This window comes from Vipera berus (assembly GCF_964194415.1).
Source record: "Vipera berus genome assembly, chromosome: Z".
Lineage (NCBI taxonomy): Eukaryota > Metazoa > Chordata > Lepidosauria > Squamata > Viperidae > Vipera > Vipera berus.
In genome coordinates this window covers 4,217,256-4,239,922 of record NC_138205.1, presented here as the reverse complement: position 1 = coordinate 4,239,922, position 22,667 = coordinate 4,217,256, and the positions used below count along the sequence as shown (strand labels likewise).

The following is a 22,667-nucleotide window of genomic DNA, read 5'->3' as shown; positions in this document are numbered from 1 at the left end:
CAAGCCGTTCCACTGGTTAATTGTCCTCACTCTCAGGAAGTTTCTCCTTCGTTCCAGGTGGCTTCTCTCCTTGATGAGTTTCCATCCGTTCTTTCTTGTCCTGCCCGCAGGTGCTTTGGTAAATAACTGGCAAATTGGAAGGCAACTACGGGGATAGCTGTGCCCTCCCTCTCACAGTTTCGAACCTGTGGCTCTTTGTAAGGTTGTGGTGAGGAAAAAAAACCGGGCAGGTAGTCCTTGACTTGCACCCATTTGTTTAGGGACTTAGGAAGGTTTTCCACTCTTGCTGCATCCCCATGGTCCCGTGATCAAAATTCAGACATGAAGGAAGGCGAATACAGGTGTCCCGGGATAATGTCGCGGGATCCAATCTGGGTCAGTCAACTGGGACCAGAGGTTTTTAACTTCCGGGTTTTCAGACTCTTGCTGGACACTATCCTCAGGGAAATTGTCTCTAGTCAGTTCTCCGAAGATGGAATCCAGCACGAGTCCTAAAGCTCAGAGGACCGGCCCAGATTGGATCCTGCAAACATTTGGACACTTGGCAGCTGTCCTGTACCTGTGACGGTTGCCGTACTCTGGGGTCATGGGATCACCTTTTGCGAACCCTGCAAAAAATACTTATAAAAAGGGTCACATTGTTACCAGCTTAACAACCATCGTGAGTCACAACTGTTTCCTGTTTTAAATTCTGTTCATATAAAGTCCGACACAGCTCAGACAAAGAGCACTGTCACCATGTGCTTTACTGCTCAACTGTTTTTAAACTATAACAGGAAACACGGAACTTTGCTTAGAAGTAAAGAGCATGGCGTACATCCCATAGAGCCAAACTTTTAAACACTGCCGTCTGCTGGCCGAATACTACTCGAGCTGTTGCACAGAAATGCATTCCAACAATGAATTCCGACATTTCCAGAGTCAACTAAGGTCGTAAGTCAAGGACTGCCTGTCCAAGTGCAAATAGAAATGTAACTCTTTTATGTTTTTACGGTTTTAATTATTGGAACGTTGTTTGCTGCCTATAGTCAATTGGAAAAAAATGAATGAATGAATGAATGAATGAACGAATGAATGAACAAATGGAGGCAGTCACCTGCATTTCTTTCTCTGTTTCCGCGCTCTTCAGCAAAGGCTTGATCTTGAAGAACAGCTTCATCCAAGGCCAGTTTTTCACCCCCATGAAAGCCCGGATGTTGTACTGGATAATGAGCAAGGCGTCCCTGGTGGAAAGGACCACGGAGAACCACACTGTAGCTTTTCAGAAAACCCTTTTTTCCTTCCTCCACCCTCCGTCCCATAGGAATTCGCTCCTCAAACAAACCCTCAGAATTCACAGCAGCCCAACTATCGTTGCAATTCTAAGCAGAGTGTGCGAAAAATAAAAAAAGAAAAGAAAAGGCCCTTTTACACGTAGTTGTCATTTAGCGGCTGATTCGTTTAGTGACCGTTCACCGTCACGACCGTGACAAAAAAGCAATTTTCAGACCGATCCTCACATTTACGACCTTCACGGGTCTGTAAAGCAAAAGAAAGCTGAAGGAAGGTCAAAAAGCAGTCGTATCTCATCTCTTAGGGGTTGCTTCGCTTAACGGCCAAATTGCCAGTCCCTGTTGCTAAACGAGGACTACCTGAGTTCTTCTTTACATTACATGTCTAAGCTGCCCAGAGTTGGGAGAAGTCTAATCAGTCAGAACAGAGCAGGAAGGGACCTTGGAGGTCATCAAGTCTAACCCCCTGCTCCGGCAGGAGACGCCATTCCATTTCAGACAAGTGGTTGTCCAATCTCTTCTTAAAAACCTCCAGTGATGGAGCACTCACCGCTTCTGGTGGCAAGCTGTTCCAGTGGTGAATTGTCTTCACTGTTAGGAAGTTTCTCCTCAGTTTCCAGGTTGCTTCTCTCCTTGATTAGTTTCCATCTTGCCTTTTGGTGCTTTGAAAAATAAGTTGACGCCCCCCCACTCTTCTTTGTGGCAGTCCCCCCAAATACTGGAACTCTGCTATCATGTCCCCCCAAATCCTCCTTTTCTCTAGACTGGCCAAACCCCTGCAACCGTTCCTCCTATGTTTTAGTCTCCAGGCCTTTAAATGATCTTCGTTGGTCCTCTCTGCACTTTTCCCAAAGTCTCAACATCTTTTTTTTGCAGTGTGGTGACCAAAACTGAATGCGGGATTCCAGGTGTGGCCTTACTAAAGACTTTATAAAGTTGACGTCAACATCCATAACCTCGGTCTTCTCCGGGACTTACCTGCGCTCCATGATCTTCTGGAATTCAATGCGCATGAGTTGGCCCCTCGCCCGGGCTTGGATTCGAGTGATGATCCGCGACAGCCGTTCGTCTCGCAACTCTTCCAGGTGGCCCAACAGCCCAGCCTTGAAAAATACCTGTGGGATGGGAAGACCCGTTGGGGTTTCGTTCATTTTATTCACCAAGAGGGGGGGAAAAAAAGAGGAAAGAATAAAAGCAGCCCTCAACGTACGGCCACAGTTGAGCTCACAACTGACGTTGCTAAGTGAAACATTTGTGAAGGGAGTTTTGTCCCGTTTTACGTCTTTCCTTGGCACATTCGTTAATTGAATCACTGTGGCTGCCCCAAAGGTGTTTTTTTTTTTCACAAGAGGCAACTGGACTTTCTTGTTTTTTTTCGAAGACGTTTCGCTTCTCATCCAAGAAGCTTCCTCAGCTTCGCAGTTGTTAAGATAGTCACACAGCTGTTAAGTGAATCTGGCTTCTCCACTGACTTTGCTTGTGACAAAGTCACAAAAGGGGATCATGTGACACACACACACACACACACATCCGGGACGCTGCGACCATCATAAATATGAACCAGTTGTCAACAGTGATGGGATTCAAATACCTGAACATCCAGTTCTCTGCATGGATGCAGGCCTGGGCCTCCGAGGCCTAGAATGAACTTCCGGAAGTGACATCCATGCACTTCCTGCGGGCCGTTCTAGGCGTGGGAGCTCTCCTCCAGGCCTCCGAGGCCTAGAATGCACTTCCGGAAGTGACATCCATGCACTTCCAGTGGGCCATTCTAGGTGTGGGAGGCCTCCTCCAGGCCTCCAAGGCCTAGAACGGACTTCTGGAAGTGATATCCACGCAATTCTGGTGGGCTGTTCTAGGCCTGGGAGGCCTCCTCTAGGCTCCGAGGCCTAGAACGGACTTCTGGAAGCAGCGTGGGTTCAGACGGTTCTCCGAACTCAACAAAATTTAGCTACCGGTTCTGATGAACCGGTGCGAACCAGCTGAATCCCTCCACTGGTTGTCAAGCATCTGAATGTCAATCACGTGACCGTGGGGATGCTTGCAATGGCCATAAGTATGAAAAATGGTCATAAGTAACTTTTTTCAGTGCCGCTGTAACTTGGAATGGTCACTAAATGAACTGTTGTAAAGTGGAGGACGACCTTCACAGAAACATGTTTGTAAGATCCACTTGTCAAATGGATTTCCCTTTTAGTTGTCATTTGCACAGAGGTGACTTTAAAAACAGAGTTTCTCCCGGTGGGCTATTTAAAGATGCATGGACTTCAACTCCCAGAATTCTCCTGCAGGCTGGGGAATTCTGGGAGTTGAAGTCCACAAAGCTTAAAGTTGCCAAGGTTGGACGCTCCTCCTCCAAAGGTTACAAAGACTCGGATATAAATGTAAGAGTATTTGGTATGGTTTTTATATAGACATAAATATAAAAGTCTGTGCATGATTATCGGCCTTGGTTATGTGCCCTCCTCTTTCCATATTTCGCATTTGTCCTTTTTGTCTTTTAGTTTGTCAGAGAGATCTTTGTGCAGCCATGCTGGTTTCTTCTTGGATTTCTTGTTTTTCTTTCTCAGTGGTATTGTGCTGGCCTGGGCTTTTATGATCGCATTTTTCAGGATTTCCCACGCTTCCTGGATTGTTTTCCCCTTTAGGATTTTCATCCCTGGGATCTTTCCAAGGTTGTCTCTGAGTTCGTTAAAATTGGCTTTTTTGAATTTTAAGACCCTGGTTGGATTGTTTTCTGTTGCTAGTGTTTGCCTTATATTAAATCCGTTTGACAAGTGGATCTTGTTTTTTAAGCAATCCCTGATTTACAACAATTCGTTTAGTGACCATTCGCAGCTACAACGGCACTGGAAAAAAAGTGAGCTATGACCGTTTTTCACACACTTAACGACCGTTGCAGAATCCCCTGCGGTCACGTGATCCAAATTCGGACGCTTGGAAACTGGCAGGTATTTATGACGGTTGCACTGCCCCGGGGGTTACGCGATTCCCCTTCTGCAGGAAAAGTCAATGAGGAATCCAGATTCACTTAACAACCGTGTTCCTAACTTAACAACTGCAACGATTCGCTTAACAACGGTGGCAAGAAAAGTCACAAAATGAGCCGTAAGGCTCACTTAGCAGCATAAACGTGCACTTCATTCCGGATTAATAAGGAATTTGCCAAGTCTCTTTTAAGGGCCCTTAATAGGAGCGTGCAAAATGCGGATCCTAAAATCTCCTCCTTTTCAAGGTCAACACAGCCCTGCTGGTTTTATCCTCAAAAAGATGAAGTTTCTTTCCTGGGGTCCTTAAGGGAAAAGCAGAGGAGTGGGAGCATAGAAACCGCCCCCCCCATTCCAAATTTCCTCGCCTCACCTTGGTGTGTCCAAATTTGTACTGGTTGTGGTCAATGTCCAAAGAGCTCAGAAGCTTTTCTGCCCCCTTCCGGCTGTCGATAAATTGACCCTCCGGGATGGCTGCCGGGTTTAGGATGCGGTATCTGGTGCGAGAGGAGAAATTTGGCTGAATTTTCTTGCTTAAGTTTAACCCCAAAGAAGGGAGCGGTGTGTGTGTGTGTGTGTGTGTGTGTGTGTGTGTGTGTTTCCACCAATTCTCCAAAGCACCCGAAGGCAGGACAAGAAGCAAGGGATGGAAACTAATCGAGGAGAGAAGCAACCTAGAACTGAGGAGAAACTTCCTAACAATGAAGACAATTAACCAGTGGAACGGCTTGCCACCAGGAGTTGTGGGTGCTCCAACATTGGAGGTTTTAAAGAAATGATTGGACAACCACTTGTCTGAAATGGGATAGGGTTAGGGTCTCCTGGCAGGAGTTGCTCTACCTGTGGTCTTATCAAGGTCTTTTTTTTAAAAAAAAAAAGTATTTTATTAATTTTCTATTATTGCAATTCGTTAGTGCTTAGTGAAGACCCTGTCGTCCGGGTTGATTTTTATTTTTATTTTTGCTTCATCATAAAAGTTGTTACTCTCTGCCTCGTTTTTCCAGCCATTGATAAAACAAGTTCCGTATCTGAAAGTTTCCTGTCTCTTCTTGGCTCTTTGATAAGGTCTTATCAAGTGGCGTTAACCCATCCCGTGATCTCGATTCTCTCCTTCCATTAGGCAGGCTGAGCTGACTCTCCCCAAAAGACCCTGTGGAAACCCCACCCCGGGCGTGGATTCACCTTTGCCTAAAGTCCCCGTAGAGGATCCGGTTGGGGAATCCTTTCCGACAGATCCGGATCCCCTCCAGGACGCCATTGCAGCGTAACTGGTGCATGACCAAAGGGTTGTCCATGACACCTGAGAAAGAAAAAGACGCGAAGAGAGGAGGGGAAATTAAAAGATTATCCCCTTGGAAAGAGGCATCCTGGGCCCACTGACTGGATTCACACAACCACACTAAACCCGAAGGGCATAACAAAAACAAAACACACACACAAACACACACACACATACACACACACATACACACACACACACACAGGAGGGGTTTGTGCAATAGGCAATGCTCAAGAAATGAAATTAGAACAGGGGTCCTCAACCTCGTCAACTTTAAGACTTGTGGACTTCAACTCCCAGAATTCCTCAGCCAGCTTTCCCCAATCTGAAAGCCTGGCTCTCCCACCCCGTCAGCGGATCCCTTTTGATCCCACTGGATTACCGGGGGCCTTTCGTTCGTTGGGGATGATGCACCGCACAAAATGAGGGTGGGTGGTTTTGAGGTTGGCCATCAACTTGTTGAGGTTCTCCTGCCGGAAGAAAAAGAGGAGGAGGAGGAGGAGGAGGAAGGGAGGGGAGCAGGGCGGGGAAGGGAGGGAAGGGGAAGAGAGATAGAGGGAGGGAGGGAGGGAGGAGGGAAGGAGAGAGAAGAGGAGAGAGAAGGAACCGAGGGAGAGAAGAGAGGAAGGAAGGAAGGAAGGAAGGAAGGAAGGAAGGAAGGAAGGAAGGAGATGGGAGGGAGGGAAGGAAGATAGGAAGGAAGGAAGGAAAGGAAGGAAGGAAGGAAGGAGTAGAGGAGAGACAGAGGGAGGGAGGGAGGGAGTAAGGAAAGAGAGATGGAGCGAGGGAGGGAGGGAGGAAGGAGGGAAGGAAGGAGAGAAAAGAGGAGAGAGAAGGAACCGAGGGAGAGAAGAGGGGAAGAGAAGAGGGGAAGGAAGGAAGGAAGGAAGGAAGGAAGGAGGAGTAGAGTAGAGACAGAGGGAGGGAGGGAGGAAGGAGGGAAGGAGTGAGGAGGAGAGAGAGGAGGAGAAAGAGAAGCAACAGAGGGAGAGGGAAGCAAGGTAGAGGAGAAATGGGTGGGGGGATGGATGGAGGGAGGAAGGAAGGAAGGAGAGAGAAAGAGGCGAGATGGAGGGAGGGAAAGAAGGAAGGAAGGAAGGAAGGAAAGAGAGAGAGAGAGGAGGAGAGGGACAGGGAGGGAGGGGGAGAGAGAGAGAGAGATGTACATTGTGTTTCTCCTGGCAAACCCCAGTAAGCGCTAAACCAGTATTTCACCCCTGAGCTGTAGGGACCCCCGACTCCCAGAATTCCCCAGCCAGCACGCCATGTTTGGAACCCAAACCCCAACCCCCCGCTGTAAACCAGGTCCCCAAAGGCCCAGCTGCGGCTTCTAGTCAGAAAGGAGGTGGGCTCTGGGTGGGCTCTCCAAGCTCCCCCCCCCCGCTCCTCCCCCTGGGAAGCCTGGGACCCATCCTCCTGGTCCCGGGAGGGGGTGGGGGAGTCCCGTCTCCTACCCGGTGGAGCGCTGAGACCGTCTGGAAGGAGGAGCCCTTCTTCTTGGACCCTTTGCCCTTCCCGCCCTCTCCGCCTGGGGAAGAAGAGAAGGGCCATTGCAGAAGGATTGCTCCGTGGCAGAAGTCCAGGGAGTCCTCGACTTACGACTGTTTCCTTAGCGACCAAAGTTATGACGGCCCTGGGAATGATTTACAGCTAGCCCCGGAATGCTTACGGTCTTTCCGTGCCTTTCCTCTTTTCCTTTCCTTTCTTTCCCTTTCCTTTCTTTCCCCTCTTCCTTTCCTTTTTCTCTCTTCCTTTCCTTTCCTTTTTCTATCTTCTTTTCCTTTCCTTTTTCTATCTTCCTTTCCTTTTTTATCTTCCTTTCCTTTCCTTTTTCTATCTTCTTTTCCTTTCTTCCCTTTCCTTTCTCTCTCTTCCTTTCCATTTTCTCTCTTCCTTTCCTTTTTCTCTCTTCCTTTCCTTTTTCTCTCTTCCTTTCTTTTCTTTTCTTTTCTTTTCTTTTCTTTTCTTTTCTTTTCTTTTCTTTTCTTTTCTTTTCTTTTCTTTTCTTTTTTCTTTCCTTTCCTTTCCTTTCCTTTCCTTTCCTTTCCTTTCCTTTCCTTTCCTTTCCTTTCCTTTCCTTTCCTTTCCTTTCCTTTCCTTTCCTTTCCTCCCTCCCTCCCTCCCTCCCTCCCTCCCTCCCTCCCTCCCTCCCTTCCTTCCTTCCTTCCTTCCTTCCTCATTCCTGATTTATAGCTTTGTGGGTTTCATCTCTCCCAATTGTCCTCTTTGCCTTCTCCAGGACATTCCCAAGATGCTGAGGGCCCTCAACCCCAGAAGATAAGGCCCTTTGGACCTCAACTGTGGACACCTCAACCATTGAGCAAAGAGCACCCTTATTCACCCTGAATGCCGGTCACCCCAACTCTTATTTTCCCCGAGTGGCGTTAATGCCAGCTCTCCAAGAGGAGGTCAAGAGGAGATGGTGGTTTCTGGGGCATCTTCAGATCAAGACCACCCTGGAGATGCAGAAGGTTCAAGCCCATCGTGACAAAATTCTCTCTTCCCCCTTCCCTCCCCATCTCACCCGCCTCGTTGCCAGCGTAGGTGGAGAAGAGCGTGGCCAGCAGCTTCAGGGCCGACTTCTGGTAGAGGGCCACCACCGTCTCGTTGAGCGGGTCCTTGTTCTTCTCCAGCCACCCATTGATGTTGTAGTCCACGGTGCCAGCGTAGTGCATCAGGGCAAAGTGAGCCTCCGGCTTCCCCTTGGTGTTGCGGGCTTTTCCGAAGTTGGAGGACTTGCCCAGGTGGTTATCATAGAGTTTGGCCTTGAAGGTCATGTCGCTGGCCTTGGGGAACATGCACTCTTCTTCCAGGATGGACATGATGCCCAGAGGCTGAGCCAGAATATGGAGAGAAAAGGGACAACAGTGAGGACGGAAAGGATGGCTGCCCAAAAAGCCAACACGGTGCTAGGCTGCATCAACGGAGGGATGGAATCAAGATCAGGTGAAGTGTTGATACCGCTTTACAAGGCCTTGGTAAGGCCGCCCTTGGAATACGGCGTCAGGTTTAGGTCACCACCATGGGACTGGAGGCTAAAACATACGAAGAACGGTTGCTGGAATTGGGTGTGTCTAGTTTAATGAAGAGAAGGACAAAGGGGGACATGATAGCTGTCTTCTAGTATCTCAGGGGCTGCCCCAAAGAAGAGGAAGTCAAGCTATTCTCCAAAGCGTCTGAAGGCAGGACAAGAAGCGACGGATGGAAACTAAGCAAGGAGAGAAGCAACCTAGAACTAAGGAGAAACTTCCTGACAGTTAGAACAATTAACCAGTGGAACAACCTGCCTCCAGAAGTTGTGAAGGCTCCAACACTGGAAGTTTTGAAGAAGAGACTGGACAGCCATTTTGTCTGAAATGGTCTAGGGTTTCCTGCCTATACTGATGAATTGTTCTCACTGTCAGGAAATCTCTCCTTAGTTCTAGGTTGCATCTCATCCTTGATTAGTTCCATCCTTCTCTGTTCCTCTTCTCTGCCCTCTTTCTCGCGTCTCAACATCTTGTTTACATTGTGGTGACCAAAACTGGATGCCGTATTCCAAGGGTGGCCTTACCCAGGCATTATCATCCACTTCTTATATTCACAGTCTAACCAGAAGCTGTGAATGCTCCAACACTGGAGGTTTTGAAGAAGAGATTGGACAGCCATTTTGTCTGAAATGGTATACGTCAGGGCTAGGCAACTTCGGCTCTTTTATGACTCATGGACTTCAACTCCCAGAATTCCTGAGTCAGCATAGCTGACTCAGGAATTCTGGGAGTTGAAGTCCATGAGTCATAAAAGAGCCGAGGTTGCCTACCACTGGTATAGGGTCTCCTGCCTGAGCAGGGGGTTGGACTAGATGACCTCCAATTCCCTTCCAGCTCTGTTATTCCTCCTCCTCCTCCTCCTCCTCCTCCTCCTCTTCCTCCTCTTAAGAACCGATTGGACTGATTGGGGATTGGACTAGAAGACCTCCAAGGTCCCTTCCAACTCTCTGATTCTGTTCAACCAGAAGAATCAGATCTTCCTGGAATCTGAATCCTCTTTCTTCTGCTCTCCAATGACCAAGGGGTTGTTCGGCTCCTAATAACCCACCTGTTGTTCAGGGAAGTTCCTCTGAGATACGCTTTGAGGAAGAAACGACACGAGGTTTCCCCGGTTCCCCAACTTACCTTCTCAATGAGGTCAATGCAGGCCTGGAGGTCCATGCCGAAGTCAATGAAGACCCATTCAATGCCCTCCTTCTTGTACTCCTCTTGTTCCAGCACAAACATGTGGTGGTTGAAGAACTGCTGGAGCTTCTCGTTGGTGAAGTTGATGCAGAGCTGCTCAAAGCTGTTGAACTGGGGGAGGGGAAAGGAAGTTATGGACCTTCGTGCAGGTGAGCATCTCCAGAAGATCAGACTTTTTTTTTCTTTTTTTCAGCAGGGACCACTACAGTTAGGTCAAGGCTCCAGGAAATTAGGGAGGGAGGGAGGAAGGGTGGGTAGATGGAGGGAGGGAGGGAGGGATGAATAATGGAAAGATGGATAGATGGGTGGGTGGAAGGGAGGGAGGAAGGAAGGAAAGAAAGAAGGAAGGAAGGAAGGAAGGATGGGTAAGTGAATGAGTGGAAGGAAAAGAGGGAAGGAGGGAGGGAGGAAGGAAGGAAAGATGGATGATGGATGTGTGAGTGAGTGGAAGGAAGAGGGAGGAAGGAAGGAAGGAACAAAGGAAGGGAGGAAGGAAGGAAAGATGGAAGGATGCATGGGTGGGTGAGAGAGTGAGTGAGTGGAAGGGAAGGAGGAAGGGAGGAAGGAAGGAAGGAAGGAAAGAAGGAAGGAAGCAAGGAAGGAAGGAAGGAAAGATGGAAGGATGCATGGGTGGGTGAGAGTGAGTGAGTGAGTGGAAGGGAGGGAGGGAGGGAGGAAGGAAGGAAGGAAGGAAGGAAGGAAGGAAGGAAGGAAGGAAGGACGGACCACCCAAAGTCAACCCACCAATGTAGGTTACACGGGTCTCCCCCTGCTCCCTGTAGACCCTGTTGTGACGGACTTACATCAAAGATCTCAAACCCTGCAATGTCCAAGACGCCGATGAAATACTGCCGAGGCTGCTTGGTCTCCAAAGAGTTATTGATCCTGACCACCATCCAGCTGAACATCTTCTCGTACACGGACTTGGCCAGGGCCCCGATGGAATAATACACCTGGGTGGACAGGAGGGGTCAGGGATTTGCACTGTGAAACATAGAATGATAGCGTTGGAAGGGACCTTGGAGGTCTTCTAGTCCAACCCCCTTCTCAGGCAGGAGATCCTACACCAGGGGTCTTCAAACCTGGCCCTTCGACGACTTGTGGACTTCAATTCCCAGAATTCCTCAGCCAGGCGTGCCTGGCTGAGGAATTCTGGGAGTTGAAGTCCACAAGTCATCAAAGGGCCAAGTTTGAAGACCCCTGTCCTATACCATTTCAGACAAATGGTTCTCCAGTCTCCTTTTGAAAGCCTCCAGCGATGGAGCATGGACAACTTCTGAAGACAAGCTGTTGATTGCTCTCACCATCAGGAAATGATTCCTTACTTCTATGTTGCTTCTCTCCTTGGTCAGTCTCCATCCATTGTTTCTCGTCTTGCCTTTTGGTGCTTTGGAAATTAGTATGACTCCCTCATCTTTGTAGGAGCCCCTCAAATATTGGAACACTGTTATCATGTCCCCCCCTGGTCCTTCTTTTCACTGAATTAGACATCCCCAATTGCAGCAACCGTTCTTTATATCAGGGCTTTTCAACCTTTTCACCCATTGTACCACTTTTAGGATATGGCAACATCCGAGGACCACCAGTCGACTAGCAAGGGGTCAAAAACTTGATGACAACCAAAAAAAAAAAAAAAAGGAAAAAAGTGATGAAGTACAGGTAGTCCTCGACTTACAACAGTTCGCTTAGTGACTGTTCGAAGTTACAACGGCCCTGAAAAAAGCCCCCCCCCCAAGCCACAGCCGAGCAAGACACCTGCCCGCCCGCCTGGCGGCGCTCTTCCTCCTGTCCGAGGTTTTCATGGTTGTGAGCATTTCTGTTGAGGATTGGCAGCGGGGATGGGGTGGGGGGGTGTTTGGTTTTTATTCCTCCCCCCCCCACCGTCTGCTGGGTGGTTGCAGCAGGTTTTGGTCACTTCACATGACCCTGGGACACTGTGACCGTCACAAATATGAATCAGTTGCCAAGCATCTGAATGTAAGTCACAAGACCCTGGAGATGCTGCAACATTCCAGCTGATCGGCGCTTCTTCTGGGCTCAGAAGCGCCGGGATCAGCGCCAAGATCCAGCCGGAGCCTGGCGCTGATCCTGGTGCTTCCGCTGAGCCCTGACAGCCCTGCAGCTCCAGCCGTCTCTCGCTCAGGCTTGTGCAGTGCTGCCACTGGTTCAGCTCCTTCCCCTCCCCCGCTACCACTTTTCTAGGATGGTTGCATACCCCCTGACAGGTGCCAACGTACCACAGGTGGTACCGTATTTTCCGGCGTATAAGACGACTGGGCGTATAAGACGACCCCCCAACTTTTGAGATGATTTTCATGGGTTAAAAAGTCATCTTATACGCCGGAAAATACGGTACCCGTACCACTGGTTGAAAAGCCCTGCTTTATATTTTTTAGCCTCCAGCCCCCTAATCATTCCTGTTGCTCTTCTCTGCGCTTTTTCCAGTGTCTCAACATCTTTTTTGTATTGTGGTGACGGAACTGGCTGCAGTCATTGTTTCATACCAACACCCCTCCGATAAAGGAGAACTTTCATGCCTCAGGGTTAAAATGAGGGCACCGTGCTGCTCTCTGTGCTTGGTTGCTTTCTTGCAGATGTTTCATGACCCAACTAGGGAACATCATCAGTGCTAGAAGGGAGTGTGGGAGGAGGAGGAGGAGGAGGAGGAGGAGGAGGAGGAGGAGGAGGAGGAGGAGGAGGATTACGATTGTGGGGTCCTTGGTGCTCTCTGAGATTGCTTGTTTTCTTGCAGATGTTTCATGACCCAACCAGGTAACATCATCTGTGCTAATTAGGTTCCAGTGGATAATGAAACATCTGCAAACAACAACCAGGCTCAATGAGCACCAAGGACCCCTCCCAACTTTTAATTTCCCACAATGCCACGGGACTCTGGTCTACCAGGAGCATCGTGGGACCCGATAAAGGCAACCTCCATCTCCCTTAAGCCCTTTCAAGTCCTCAAGTGGCCTCGGTTTAAAAATTCTTTTGGCATTTCTCTTCCTTCTTTATCTTCTGAAAGCACACAAAAGCCAGACTGGATCAAACCAATGTTGGTTTAGCTCCACAACAGCCGGACAGTCGCCTCCTTAAAGCCAATAATCAGGATTTGAGAATAGCAAACTTCCCTTAATCCTGCAAGCATACCTCAGTTGATTGATACCTTGATCTAAACCAGGGGTCTTCAAACTTGGCCCTTTTATGACTTGTGGACTTCAATTCCCAGAATTCCTCAGCCAGCGTGCCTGGCTGAGGAATTCTGGGAGTTGAAGTCCACAAGCAGGGGTTTTCAAACTTGGCCCTTTTATGACTTGGGGACTTCAATTCCCAGAATTCCCCAGCCAGGCACGCTGGCTGAGGAATTCTGGGAGTTGAAGTCCACAAGTCATAAAAGGGCCATGTTTGAAGACCCCTGATCTAAACCCAACAGAAGAGCAATCAAATCTATCAAGATTTTTAGACGGGATATAAATAAATAAAGGTAAAGGTAAAGGTTCCCCCGCGCATGCGTGCTAGTCGTTTCCGACTCTAGGGGCCGGTGCTCATCTCCGTTTCAAAGCCGAAGAGCCAGCACTTGTCCGAGGACGTCTCCGTGGTCATGTGGCTGGCATGACTAGACGCCAAAGGCGCACGGAACGCTGTTACCTTCCCACCGGAGTGGTCCCTATTTTTCTACTCGCATTGTTACGTGCTTTCGAACTGCTAGGTTGGCAGAAGCTGGGACGAGTAACAGGCGCTCACTCTGCTACGCGGCACTCGGGATTCGACCAGCCAAACTGCCGACCTTCTGATTGACAAACTCAGCGTCCTAACCCACTGAGCCACCGCGTCCCTTTTTTTATAAATAAATAAAAAGACATAAATCTCAGCTGGGATCACCTGCGATCCAAGGAATCACGAATTCGAGGCTAACCCTTCTTTTAAAACCCTGCACCAAAGATGCTGCTGTAGCCACTGGTATTTTTGCTTAATCAAAGAGTGCTTCAAAATACAGGTAGTCCTCAACGTATGACCACAATTGAGCCCAAATTTTCTGTTGCTAAATGAGACAGTTGTTAAGAGAGCTTTGTCTCATTTTTACGATTTTTCTCGCCACAGCTGTTAAGTGAACCTCCGCAGTTGTTAAGTTAGTAACGCGGTTGTTAAGTGGCCTCACTTTGCGTGTCAGAAGGTCGCAAAAGAGGATCACGTGACACCCGTGGGACGCTGCGACCGTCGTAAATAGGAGCCAGTTGCCAAGTGTCTGAATTTCGATCACGTGACCATCGTGTGTGTGTGTGTGTGTGATGCAACAGTCGTAAGTGTGAAAAACAGTTGTAAGTCACTTTTTTTAGTGCCGTTGTAACTTTGAACGATCACTAAAAGAACTGTTGTAAGTTGAGGACTATCTATAATAGCTCGGATGTTATTTATAGCCATTTTTCTCCAGTTTCCAGTGTTCAAAAGAAGAAATATCTCGCCAAGAGACCCGTTTCTCAGTTTCTAGCCGATGATGCCATGCCTTAGAAGGAGATCAAGCTGTCAGCCAGGATTTGCAAGCTGTTGTGTATTTGTGGCTTCCTTTGTGTTTTGGGATCCAGCTGTCAGGGACATAGTTGAAGGCCGTGGGTGGGACAGGTGTTTGCTGAGCCCGGCTCCCCCCAAATCCATAGTTTCAGGCCTGCTCGAATTGGGTATGTCTAGTGCAGGGGGTAGGCCACCTTGGCTCTTTTATGACTCGCGGACTTCAACTCCCAGAATTCCTGAGCCAGCATAGCTCAGCTTGGAAATCTCTCCCTTTCCCCTCAGCGTGGCTGGCTCAGGAATTCTGGGAGTTGAAGTCCACAAGTCATGAAGGGGCCATAGTTCCCCCATGCTGGCTCAGGAATTCTGGAAGTTGAAGTCCACAAGTCATGAAGGGGCCATAGTTCCCCCATGCTGGCTCAGGAATTCTGGAAGTTGAAGTCCACAAGTCATGAAGGGGCCATAGTTCCCCCATGTTGGCTCAGGAATTCTGGAAGTTGAAGTCCACAAGTCATGAAGGGGCCATAGTTCCCCCATGCTGGCTCAGGAATTCTGGAAGTTGAAGTCCACAAGTCATGAAGGGGCCATAGTTCCCCCATGCTGGCTCAGGAATTCTGGAAGTTGAAGTCCACAAGTCATGAAGGGGCCATAGTTCCCCCATGCTGGCTCAGGAATTCTGGAAGTTGAAGTCCACAAGTCATGAAGGGGCCATAGTTCCCCCATGTTGGCTCAGGAATTCTGGGAGTTGAAGTCCACAAGTCATGAAGGGGCCATAGTTCCCCCATGTTGGCTCAGGAATTCTGGGAGTTGAAGTCCACAAGTCATGAAGGGGCCATAGTTCCCCCATGTTGGCTCAGGAATTCTGGAAGTTGAAGTCCACAAATCATGAAGGGGCCATAGTTCCCCCATGTTGGCTCAGGAATTCTGGGAGTTGAAGTCCACAAGTCATGAAGGGGCCATAGTTCCCCCATGTTGGCTCAGGAATTCTGGGAGTTGAAGTCCACAAATCATGAAGGGGCCATAGTTCCCCCATGTTGGCTCAGGAATTCTGGAAGTTGAAGTCCACAAGTCATGAAGGGGCCATAGTTCCCCCATGCTGGCTCAGGAATTCTGGAAGTTGAAGTCCACAAGTCATGAAGGGGCCATAGTTCCCCCATGCTGGCTCAGGAATTCTGGAAGTTGAAGTCCACAAATCATGAAGGGGCCAAAGTTCCCCCATGTTGGCTCAGGAATTCTGGGAGTTGAAGTCCACAAGTCATGAAGGGGCCATAGTTCCCCCATGTTGGCTCAGGAATTCTGGAAGTTGAAGTCCACAAGTCATGAAGGGGCCATAGTTCCCCCATGCTGGCTCAGGAATTCTGGAAGTTGAAGTCCACAAGTCATGAAGGGGCCATAGTTCCCCCATGCTGGCTCAGGAATTCTGGAAGTTGAAGTCCACAAGTCATGAAGGGGCCATAGTTCCCCCATGTTGGCTCAGGAATTCTGGGAGTTGAAGTCCACAAATCATGAAGGGGCCATAGTTCCCCCATGTTAGCTCAGGAATTCTGGGAGTTTAAGTCCACAAGTCATGAAGGGGCCAAAGTTTCCCTCATGCTGGCTCAGGAATTCTGGAAGTTGAAGTCCACAAGTCATGAAGGGGCCATAGTTCCCCCATGTTGGCTCAGGAATTCTGGGAGTTGAAGTCCACAAATCATGAAGGGGCCATAGTTCCCCCATGTTGGCTCAGGAATTCTGGGAGTTGAAGTCCACAAGTCATGAAGGGGCCATAGTTCCCCCATGCTGGCTCAGGAGTTCTGGGATTTACAGTCCACGAGTCATAAAAGAGCCAAGGCCTAGTTTAACCCTTGGCCTAGTTTAATGAAAAGAAGGACTAGGGGGTGACATGATAGCAGTGTTCTCCTCGACTTACGAATAAGCTTGTTTAGTGACCGTTCAAAGTTACAACAGCACTGAAAAATGTGACTTATGAACGTTTTTCATAGTTACGACTTTTGCAGCATCCCCCGTGGTCACGTGTTTCAAAATTCGGACGCTTGGCCACTGACTCATGTTTATGACGGTTCCTCCCTGTCCCAGAGTCATGTGATCCCCTTTTGCGACCTTCAGACAAGCAAAGCCAATGGGGGGAAGCCAGACGGACTTAACAATTGCATTACTAACTTAACAACTGCATTGATTCACTTAGCACAACAGTGGAAAGAAAGGTCGTAAACCCGCTTGACGAATGTCTCGCTTAACCGCAGAAACGTTGGGCTCAATTGTGGTCGTATATCGAGGACTGCCTGCACTGAATTCGCCCTCCTTTGCACTGAGGAAACGGGCCCTTTAAGAATTGGAAGGCAGTAGTTCAACAGATGCTGTTTTCTCAGTTGTGTAGCTCCAGGGAAAGTTCAGCCAAACCCAAAGACTTCCCTGTTGGACAACTCCGACCCAGCCTAGGAAGAGGAAGCATCCTTACCTGTTGGACATTTTGCCCTTTGGTGACATATTCGTTGCCAACCTTCACCCGGGGGTGGCACAGCCCTTTGACCAAGTCGGCTGAGTTGAGACCCATCAAGTAGGCAGATTTATCTGCCTCTGGAGAATAAAAGAAACGGTTCCGGCAAATTTCATGGGAACATAAAACAAGAAAGGTGAAATATATCCTTTTCTGATGTCCTCTTCCTTCCATTACAAGTCTTCTGCTTCTTATGACACTCCGAGAAGACCTCCTCTATCTTTCTTCCTCCCAAAATGTGTCCCTGCATCCAGTGGAGCAACACAACTGGAGAAGGCTTTTGAGGAAGACCTTTTCGTACCATCTACAACTGCTCCAGCCCTTTTTCCTTTATCCTAAGGTCCATTGCTTTCTCACTGTTAGAAATTCTGTTTTTCTAGGTAGCAACACATAGCAAACAAAGAGCACTGTCACCATGTGCTTTACTGCTTTCACTGTTTAACTGTAACAGGAAACTCTTCTTAGAAAAAAAGAGCATAGGGCTAGGGTTATGTCACCATGAAGCCGGAGAGCAAAATGGACATCGCCAACACAGTCGGAGTGCTTGGGTATGGTTAGGAGGGCACTGACTTTTCTAGGCTGCCCTCTCTATGTTTCCTGGTAAAATACATGGGAAAATCCCATTGGAGGAGAATTCCACTTAGGGTTAGGTCACCATGAACTCGAAGAGCAAAATGGACATCGCCAACAAATTTGGAGTGCTTGGGTATGGTTAGGAGGGCACTTACTTTTCTAGGCTGCCCTATCTATGTTTCCTGGTAAAATACATGGGAAAATCCCATTGGAGGACAATTCCACTATAGAGTATATAGATCCAAACTTGTGAACACTGCCATCTACTAGCTGAATATCACTATGGTTGTTGCATGGAAATGCATTCCAACATATCAATTCCAACACTCACCCTCTGTCCCATCAGGCTCAGCCTGTTCTTCCCGTTGCTTCTGCTTGTACTTCATGTTCCCATAGTGCATGATGGCGCCCGTCAACTTGTAGACACCCACTTTTTCCTCAGGTGTGAAGCCCAGGACGTCAAAGGCACTCTGAGTGGGAAAGAGGTGAGGGAGCAGGAAGAATCAATGTCCATGAAAAGTGAAGAGGAGGACGTAGGTTGTCCAGCTTGCTACCCATTCCTGAAAGGTTGGTGAACCTCAACCCAAAGTCAACTTACGTCGGTGGCCATTAGCTCTTCGGAGTCATCGATGGAGGCCACAGTTACTTCTCCTTGGGAGACGTAATGATAGTCGTAAGGGTTATTCGTGACCAGGAGGAGATCTGGTAGGAGAGGATGGGAGGAAAAGGTAAAATTATGAAATGAGCTTATTCCAGTGGTGGGATTCAAATATGTGAACAACCTATTCTCTGTGTGGATGCCACTTCCGGACGTCCGTTCTGGGCCTGGGGAACAAAAAAATTAGCTACCGGTTCTGCCAAAGTGGTACGAACCGGCTGAATCCTACCACTGGTTTATTCATAAAACAGGTGGTCCTGGATTTACGGCCACGATGGAGCCCCAGATTTCTGTCATTAAATGAGACATTTGTTAAGGGAAATCTTACGATCTTTCTTGCCGCAGTTGCTAAGTGAATCACTGCGGCTGTTAAGTTAGTCACATGGCTAAGCAAGGACCATATTTGACTTCCCACTGGCTTCCCCACTGACTTTGCTTGAAAGGAGGTCACAAAAGGGGATTGCATGGCATTGGAGCACAGCAACAGTCATAAATACGAGCCAGTTACCAAACATCTGAGTTTAGATCACCTGATTATGGGGATGCGGTAAAGGTCGTAACCGTGAAAAATGATCATAAGTCACCTTTTTCAGTGTTGTTGTAACTTTGAACCGTCACTAAATGAAAAGTTGTAAATTACAGACAAATTGAGAGAGAGAGAGAGAGAGAGAGAGAGAGAGAGAGAGAGAGAGAGAGATGGATATGGATAGATAGATAGATAGATAGATAGATAGATAGATAGATAGATAGATAGATAGATAGATAGATAGATAAACTTGCCCAGAAGTTCCGGCTTCTTATTGGACAGGATTTGATAGAAGATGTGGTAATTTCTCTCAGATTTGAGCTGAAATATCACCCGGGACTTCTCTAAGAGATCTAAAAACGAGAGAGAGAGAGAAAGAAAAATATAACAGAGGCTAGGTAAAAATGAGAAGAAGAAAAGAAAAAAAAAACGAAGAGACAAAAAGATGAACGAATTTGAAATGAGATACGAAGAAGTGCTTGATTGAAAAAAAGTGTCTGTCAAGAAGCGCCCGATGGATAGATAAAATTTTTTGAAAGGGAAGCTAAAGGTTGGGTGGAAATACAGACAGAGGCGCAATCAATTAGGTCTTATTGAGTTCAAGGTGATTCATGTTTGAAACTCAACTTGATCGTGGCTGGGAATAATTTATAGCCCTTTCAGTCACCGCTTTGACCTCATTCATCCATCTTATCTGCTGTCTTTCCACTTCTGAGTCTTTCCATTTTCTATATAAACCATTTTCCTCAGCTGGAACTGCTAAAATTCTCAGCCAGTATTGGTGGGTCAGGATTAGAGATGGGAAAGCCTGGGGGGAAAAAACTGAAAAAATTGGGGGGAAAATAGTTTCCCCCCCCATTTTCCCTCCCAAATGGTTTTGGAAAAAAACAACAAAAAAAATTTCCCCAATTTTTCCAGTTTTTTTTCCAGGCCTTTCCATCTCTAGGGCTCAGGACCTTACTGGTTAGGAGGCCCTTAGGCTGGACGTGGGCCAGGGAACGAAGATGGACATAATAATAATAATAATAATAATAATAATAATAATAATAATAATAATAATAATAATAATAATAGAAGAAGAAGAAGAAGAAGAAGAAGAAGAAGAAGAAGAAGAAGAAGAAGAAGAAGAAGAAGAAGAAGAAGAAGAAGAAGAAGAAGAAGAAGAGGAAGTTGGAAGGGACCTTGGAGGTCATCTAGTCCAACCCCCTGCTCAGGCAGGAAACCCTACCATTTCAGACAAATGGCTGTCCAGTCTCTTCTTAAAATAAAATAAAATAAAATAAAAGTTTTATTAACCAGGGTGACTTACATGTCTCAATATCAGCGGATGCCAACTTGCCTGTTGCTCCGAAATGAATTCGGATGAATTTACCCTAGGTAGAAATACGAGTATAAATAGGTTTGAATCAGATCTTCCAGTCCTCAACTTATAACCATTTGTTTAGTGACCGTTCAAAGTTATGACACTGAAAAAAGTGACTTAGGTCTAGTCCTCGCACTTACAACCGTTGCAGCCTCCCTCGCGGTCACATGATCAAAATTGGGATGCTTGCAACTGACTCATATTTATGACAGTTGCTGAATTCCGGGGTCACCTGATCCCCATTTGCAATCTCCCGACAAGCAAAGCCAAAGGGAGAAGCCGGATTCATATAACGACCATGCAATTCACTTAACAACCGCAGTGATTTGCTGGGTTCACTTAACAACCGTGTCACTAATTTAACAACCGCAAGGATTCAACTTTAACAACTGCAAGGATTCAACACCAAGAGCCTTGGTGGAGCAGTGGGCTAATGCCTCCTTAAGTAACACCAGCTGCCTGCAATTAGTGCAGGTTCGAGTCCCACCAGGCTCAAGGTTGACTCAGCCTTCCATCCTTCCGAGGTAGGTAAAATGAGGACCCAGATTGTTGGGGGCAATTAAGCTGACTTTGTAATAATGCCGCTTGGGAGGGGGTGTGAAAGCCCTAATAAGCAGGCATATACATAGAATGAAGGCTACTGCTAAGCTTGTAAGCCGCCCTGAGTCTTCGGAGAAGGGCGGGATATAAATGGAATTAAAATAAAAAAATAAAAATAAAACTGTGGCAAACAGGTCGTAAAAGCAGTTGTGACTCCCTTAAAAATCACTTCGCTTAGCAATGGGAACGGTGATCCGAAGTGCGGTCGTAAGTCGAGGGCTAATTCTAAAGGTCATCCTCAACCTATGACCAAAATCGGACCCAACATTTCTGTGGCTAGGTGAGAGCGTTGTTAAGTGAATCACTGCAGTTGTCAAGTTTAGGGAAGTGAGTCCGGCTTCCCCCTTGACTTTGGTCGCATAAGGGGATCACGTGACCCTGGAACGCTGCAACTGTCATAAATATGAGTCGGTCGCCAAGTGTCTGAATTTTGATCGTGTAACCACCAGGATGCCGCATCCCTTGTCCGTGTGAAAAATGGTTGTCAGTCCCTTTTTTTAGCGCTGTTGTAGCTTGGAACGTCACTAAATGAACTGCCGTAAGTCGAGAACCGCATGTACTATGGAACTGACTGATGGCTTCTGTAAGATGGCAGCTTCTTCAAGGTCTACCTAACCTTGTGGAGTAGGAAGAGAAATGAGATATTTTCCTCCTTAATGCCCTCCCACCATGATTAATCTAGCCCAGGGGCAGGCAACCTTGGCTCTTTTATGACTCGTGGACTTCAACTCCCAGAATTCCTGAGCCAGCCACGCTGGAGGGGAAAAGGGAGAGGTTACCAAGCTGAGTCATGCTGGCTGAGGAATTCTGGGAGTTGAAGTCCACAAGTCATAAAAGAGCCCAGGTTGCCTACCCCTGATCTGGAGGAACCTCTGGAGATCTTTTCTTATTTAAGTCCAACTTTAGACTCGGAACACTCACAAAACGGGAAGAATTGTCGTTCCTCAAAGTTTTGGCGTTGCCGAAGGCTTCTAAGGCAGGATTGGCCTGGATGATTTGATCTTCCAAGGTCCCCTAAAGAGGAACCAAACAGACAAAAAAGGAAAAAAAAATCCAGATGAGGAGAAAGATAATTTGCGTTTTCATCCCATGTTTCCGTAGAAACGGTTCCCCTATTCATGAATGAGGCAGTACAACAGTGTTCCTCAACCTTGACAACTTGAAGCTGGGTGGACTTCAACTCCCAGAATTCCCCTTTCCTGGCTGGGGAATTCTGGGAATTGAAGTCCACCCTGTTTAAAGCTGCTATGAAAGAAGCTTTCCCAGGTTGATGTTCTCCAGCTTCTCCAGGTTGATGTTCTCCAGAAAATGCTAGGAACATCTTGTCAGGAGCATGCTAAGAAAGAAGCTTCCCCAGTTTGATGTTCTCCAGCTTCTCCGGGTTGATGTTCTCCAGAAAATGCCAGGAACATCTTGTCAGGAGCATGTTATGAAAGAAGCTTCCCAGTTTGATGCTCTCCAGCTTCTCCAGGTTGATGTTCTCCAGAAAACGCCAGGAACATCTTGTCAGGAACATGCTAAGAAAGAAGCTTCCCCAGTTTGATGTTCTCCAGCTTCTCCAGGTTGATGTTCTCCAGAAAATGCTAGGAACATCTTGTCAGGAACATGCTATGAAAGAAGCTTTCCCAGGTTGATGTTCTCCAGCTTCTGCAGGTTGATGTTCTCCAGAAAACGCCAGGAAAATCTTGTCAGGAACATGCTAAGAAAGAAGCTTCCCCAGTTTGATGTTCTCCAGCTTCTCCAGGTTGATGTTCTCCAGAAAACGCCAGGAACATCTTGTCAGGAACATGTTATGAAAGAAGCTTCCCCAGTTTGATGTTCCCCAGCTTCTCCAGGTTGATGTTCTCCACAAAACGTCAGGAACATCTTGTCAGGAACATGCTAAGAAAGAAGCTTCTCCAGGTTGATGTTCTTCAGATGTTAGGCTACTAGCCTCATCACCCATAGCTAAGCACATCTGGAGGGAACCAGATTGGGGAAGACTCCTGAAACCCCCAAACCTTAAGAAAAACTACCTTGGGGGAGGTGGTGGCCTCTTTCTTGCGGTCCCCGATGGCAGCGATGCTGGCAAAATACTGGATGACTCGTTTCGTGTTGACCGTCTTCCCTGCACCGGATTCTCCACTGAAAAGGAGACAGAATAAGGGGGGCGGGGAAGGGGGTATCTTTGATTTATGACTTCTTAAGCCGTCCCGT

At 47.6% G+C, this 22,667-nt stretch overlaps 1 protein-coding gene across 1 annotated transcript in view; it reads right to left on the bottom strand.

Moving 5' to 3' along the window:
* The window catches only part of LOC308677928 (myosin-6), a gene marked incomplete at its 5' end in the record, with an annotated part of 60,218 nt that overhangs the window by 30,467 nt on the left and 7,084 nt on the right, over window positions 1-22,667 (bottom strand). The window contains 16 exons of the mRNA XM_081344636.1: window positions 1,097-1,223; window positions 2,250-2,386; window positions 4,632-4,755; window positions 5,441-5,558; window positions 5,920-6,007; window positions 6,992-7,065; window positions 8,062-8,371; window positions 9,692-9,862; window positions 10,555-10,704; window positions 16,713-16,831; window positions 17,656-17,794; window positions 17,923-18,026; window positions 18,763-18,861; window positions 19,818-19,881; window positions 21,393-21,485; window positions 22,487-22,595. Of these exons, the coding sequence (XP_081200762.1) occupies window positions 1,097-1,223; window positions 2,250-2,386; window positions 4,632-4,755; window positions 5,441-5,558; window positions 5,920-6,007; window positions 6,992-7,065; window positions 8,062-8,371; window positions 9,692-9,862; window positions 10,555-10,704; window positions 16,713-16,831; window positions 17,656-17,794; window positions 17,923-18,026; window positions 18,763-18,861; window positions 19,818-19,881; window positions 21,393-21,485; window positions 22,487-22,595 (2,026 nt within the window). The remainder of the gene's footprint in view (window positions 1-1,096; window positions 1,224-2,249; window positions 2,387-4,631; window positions 4,756-5,440; window positions 5,559-5,919; window positions 6,008-6,991; window positions 7,066-8,061; window positions 8,372-9,691; window positions 9,863-10,554; window positions 10,705-16,712; window positions 16,832-17,655; window positions 17,795-17,922; window positions 18,027-18,762; window positions 18,862-19,817; window positions 19,882-21,392; window positions 21,486-22,486; window positions 22,596-22,667) is intronic.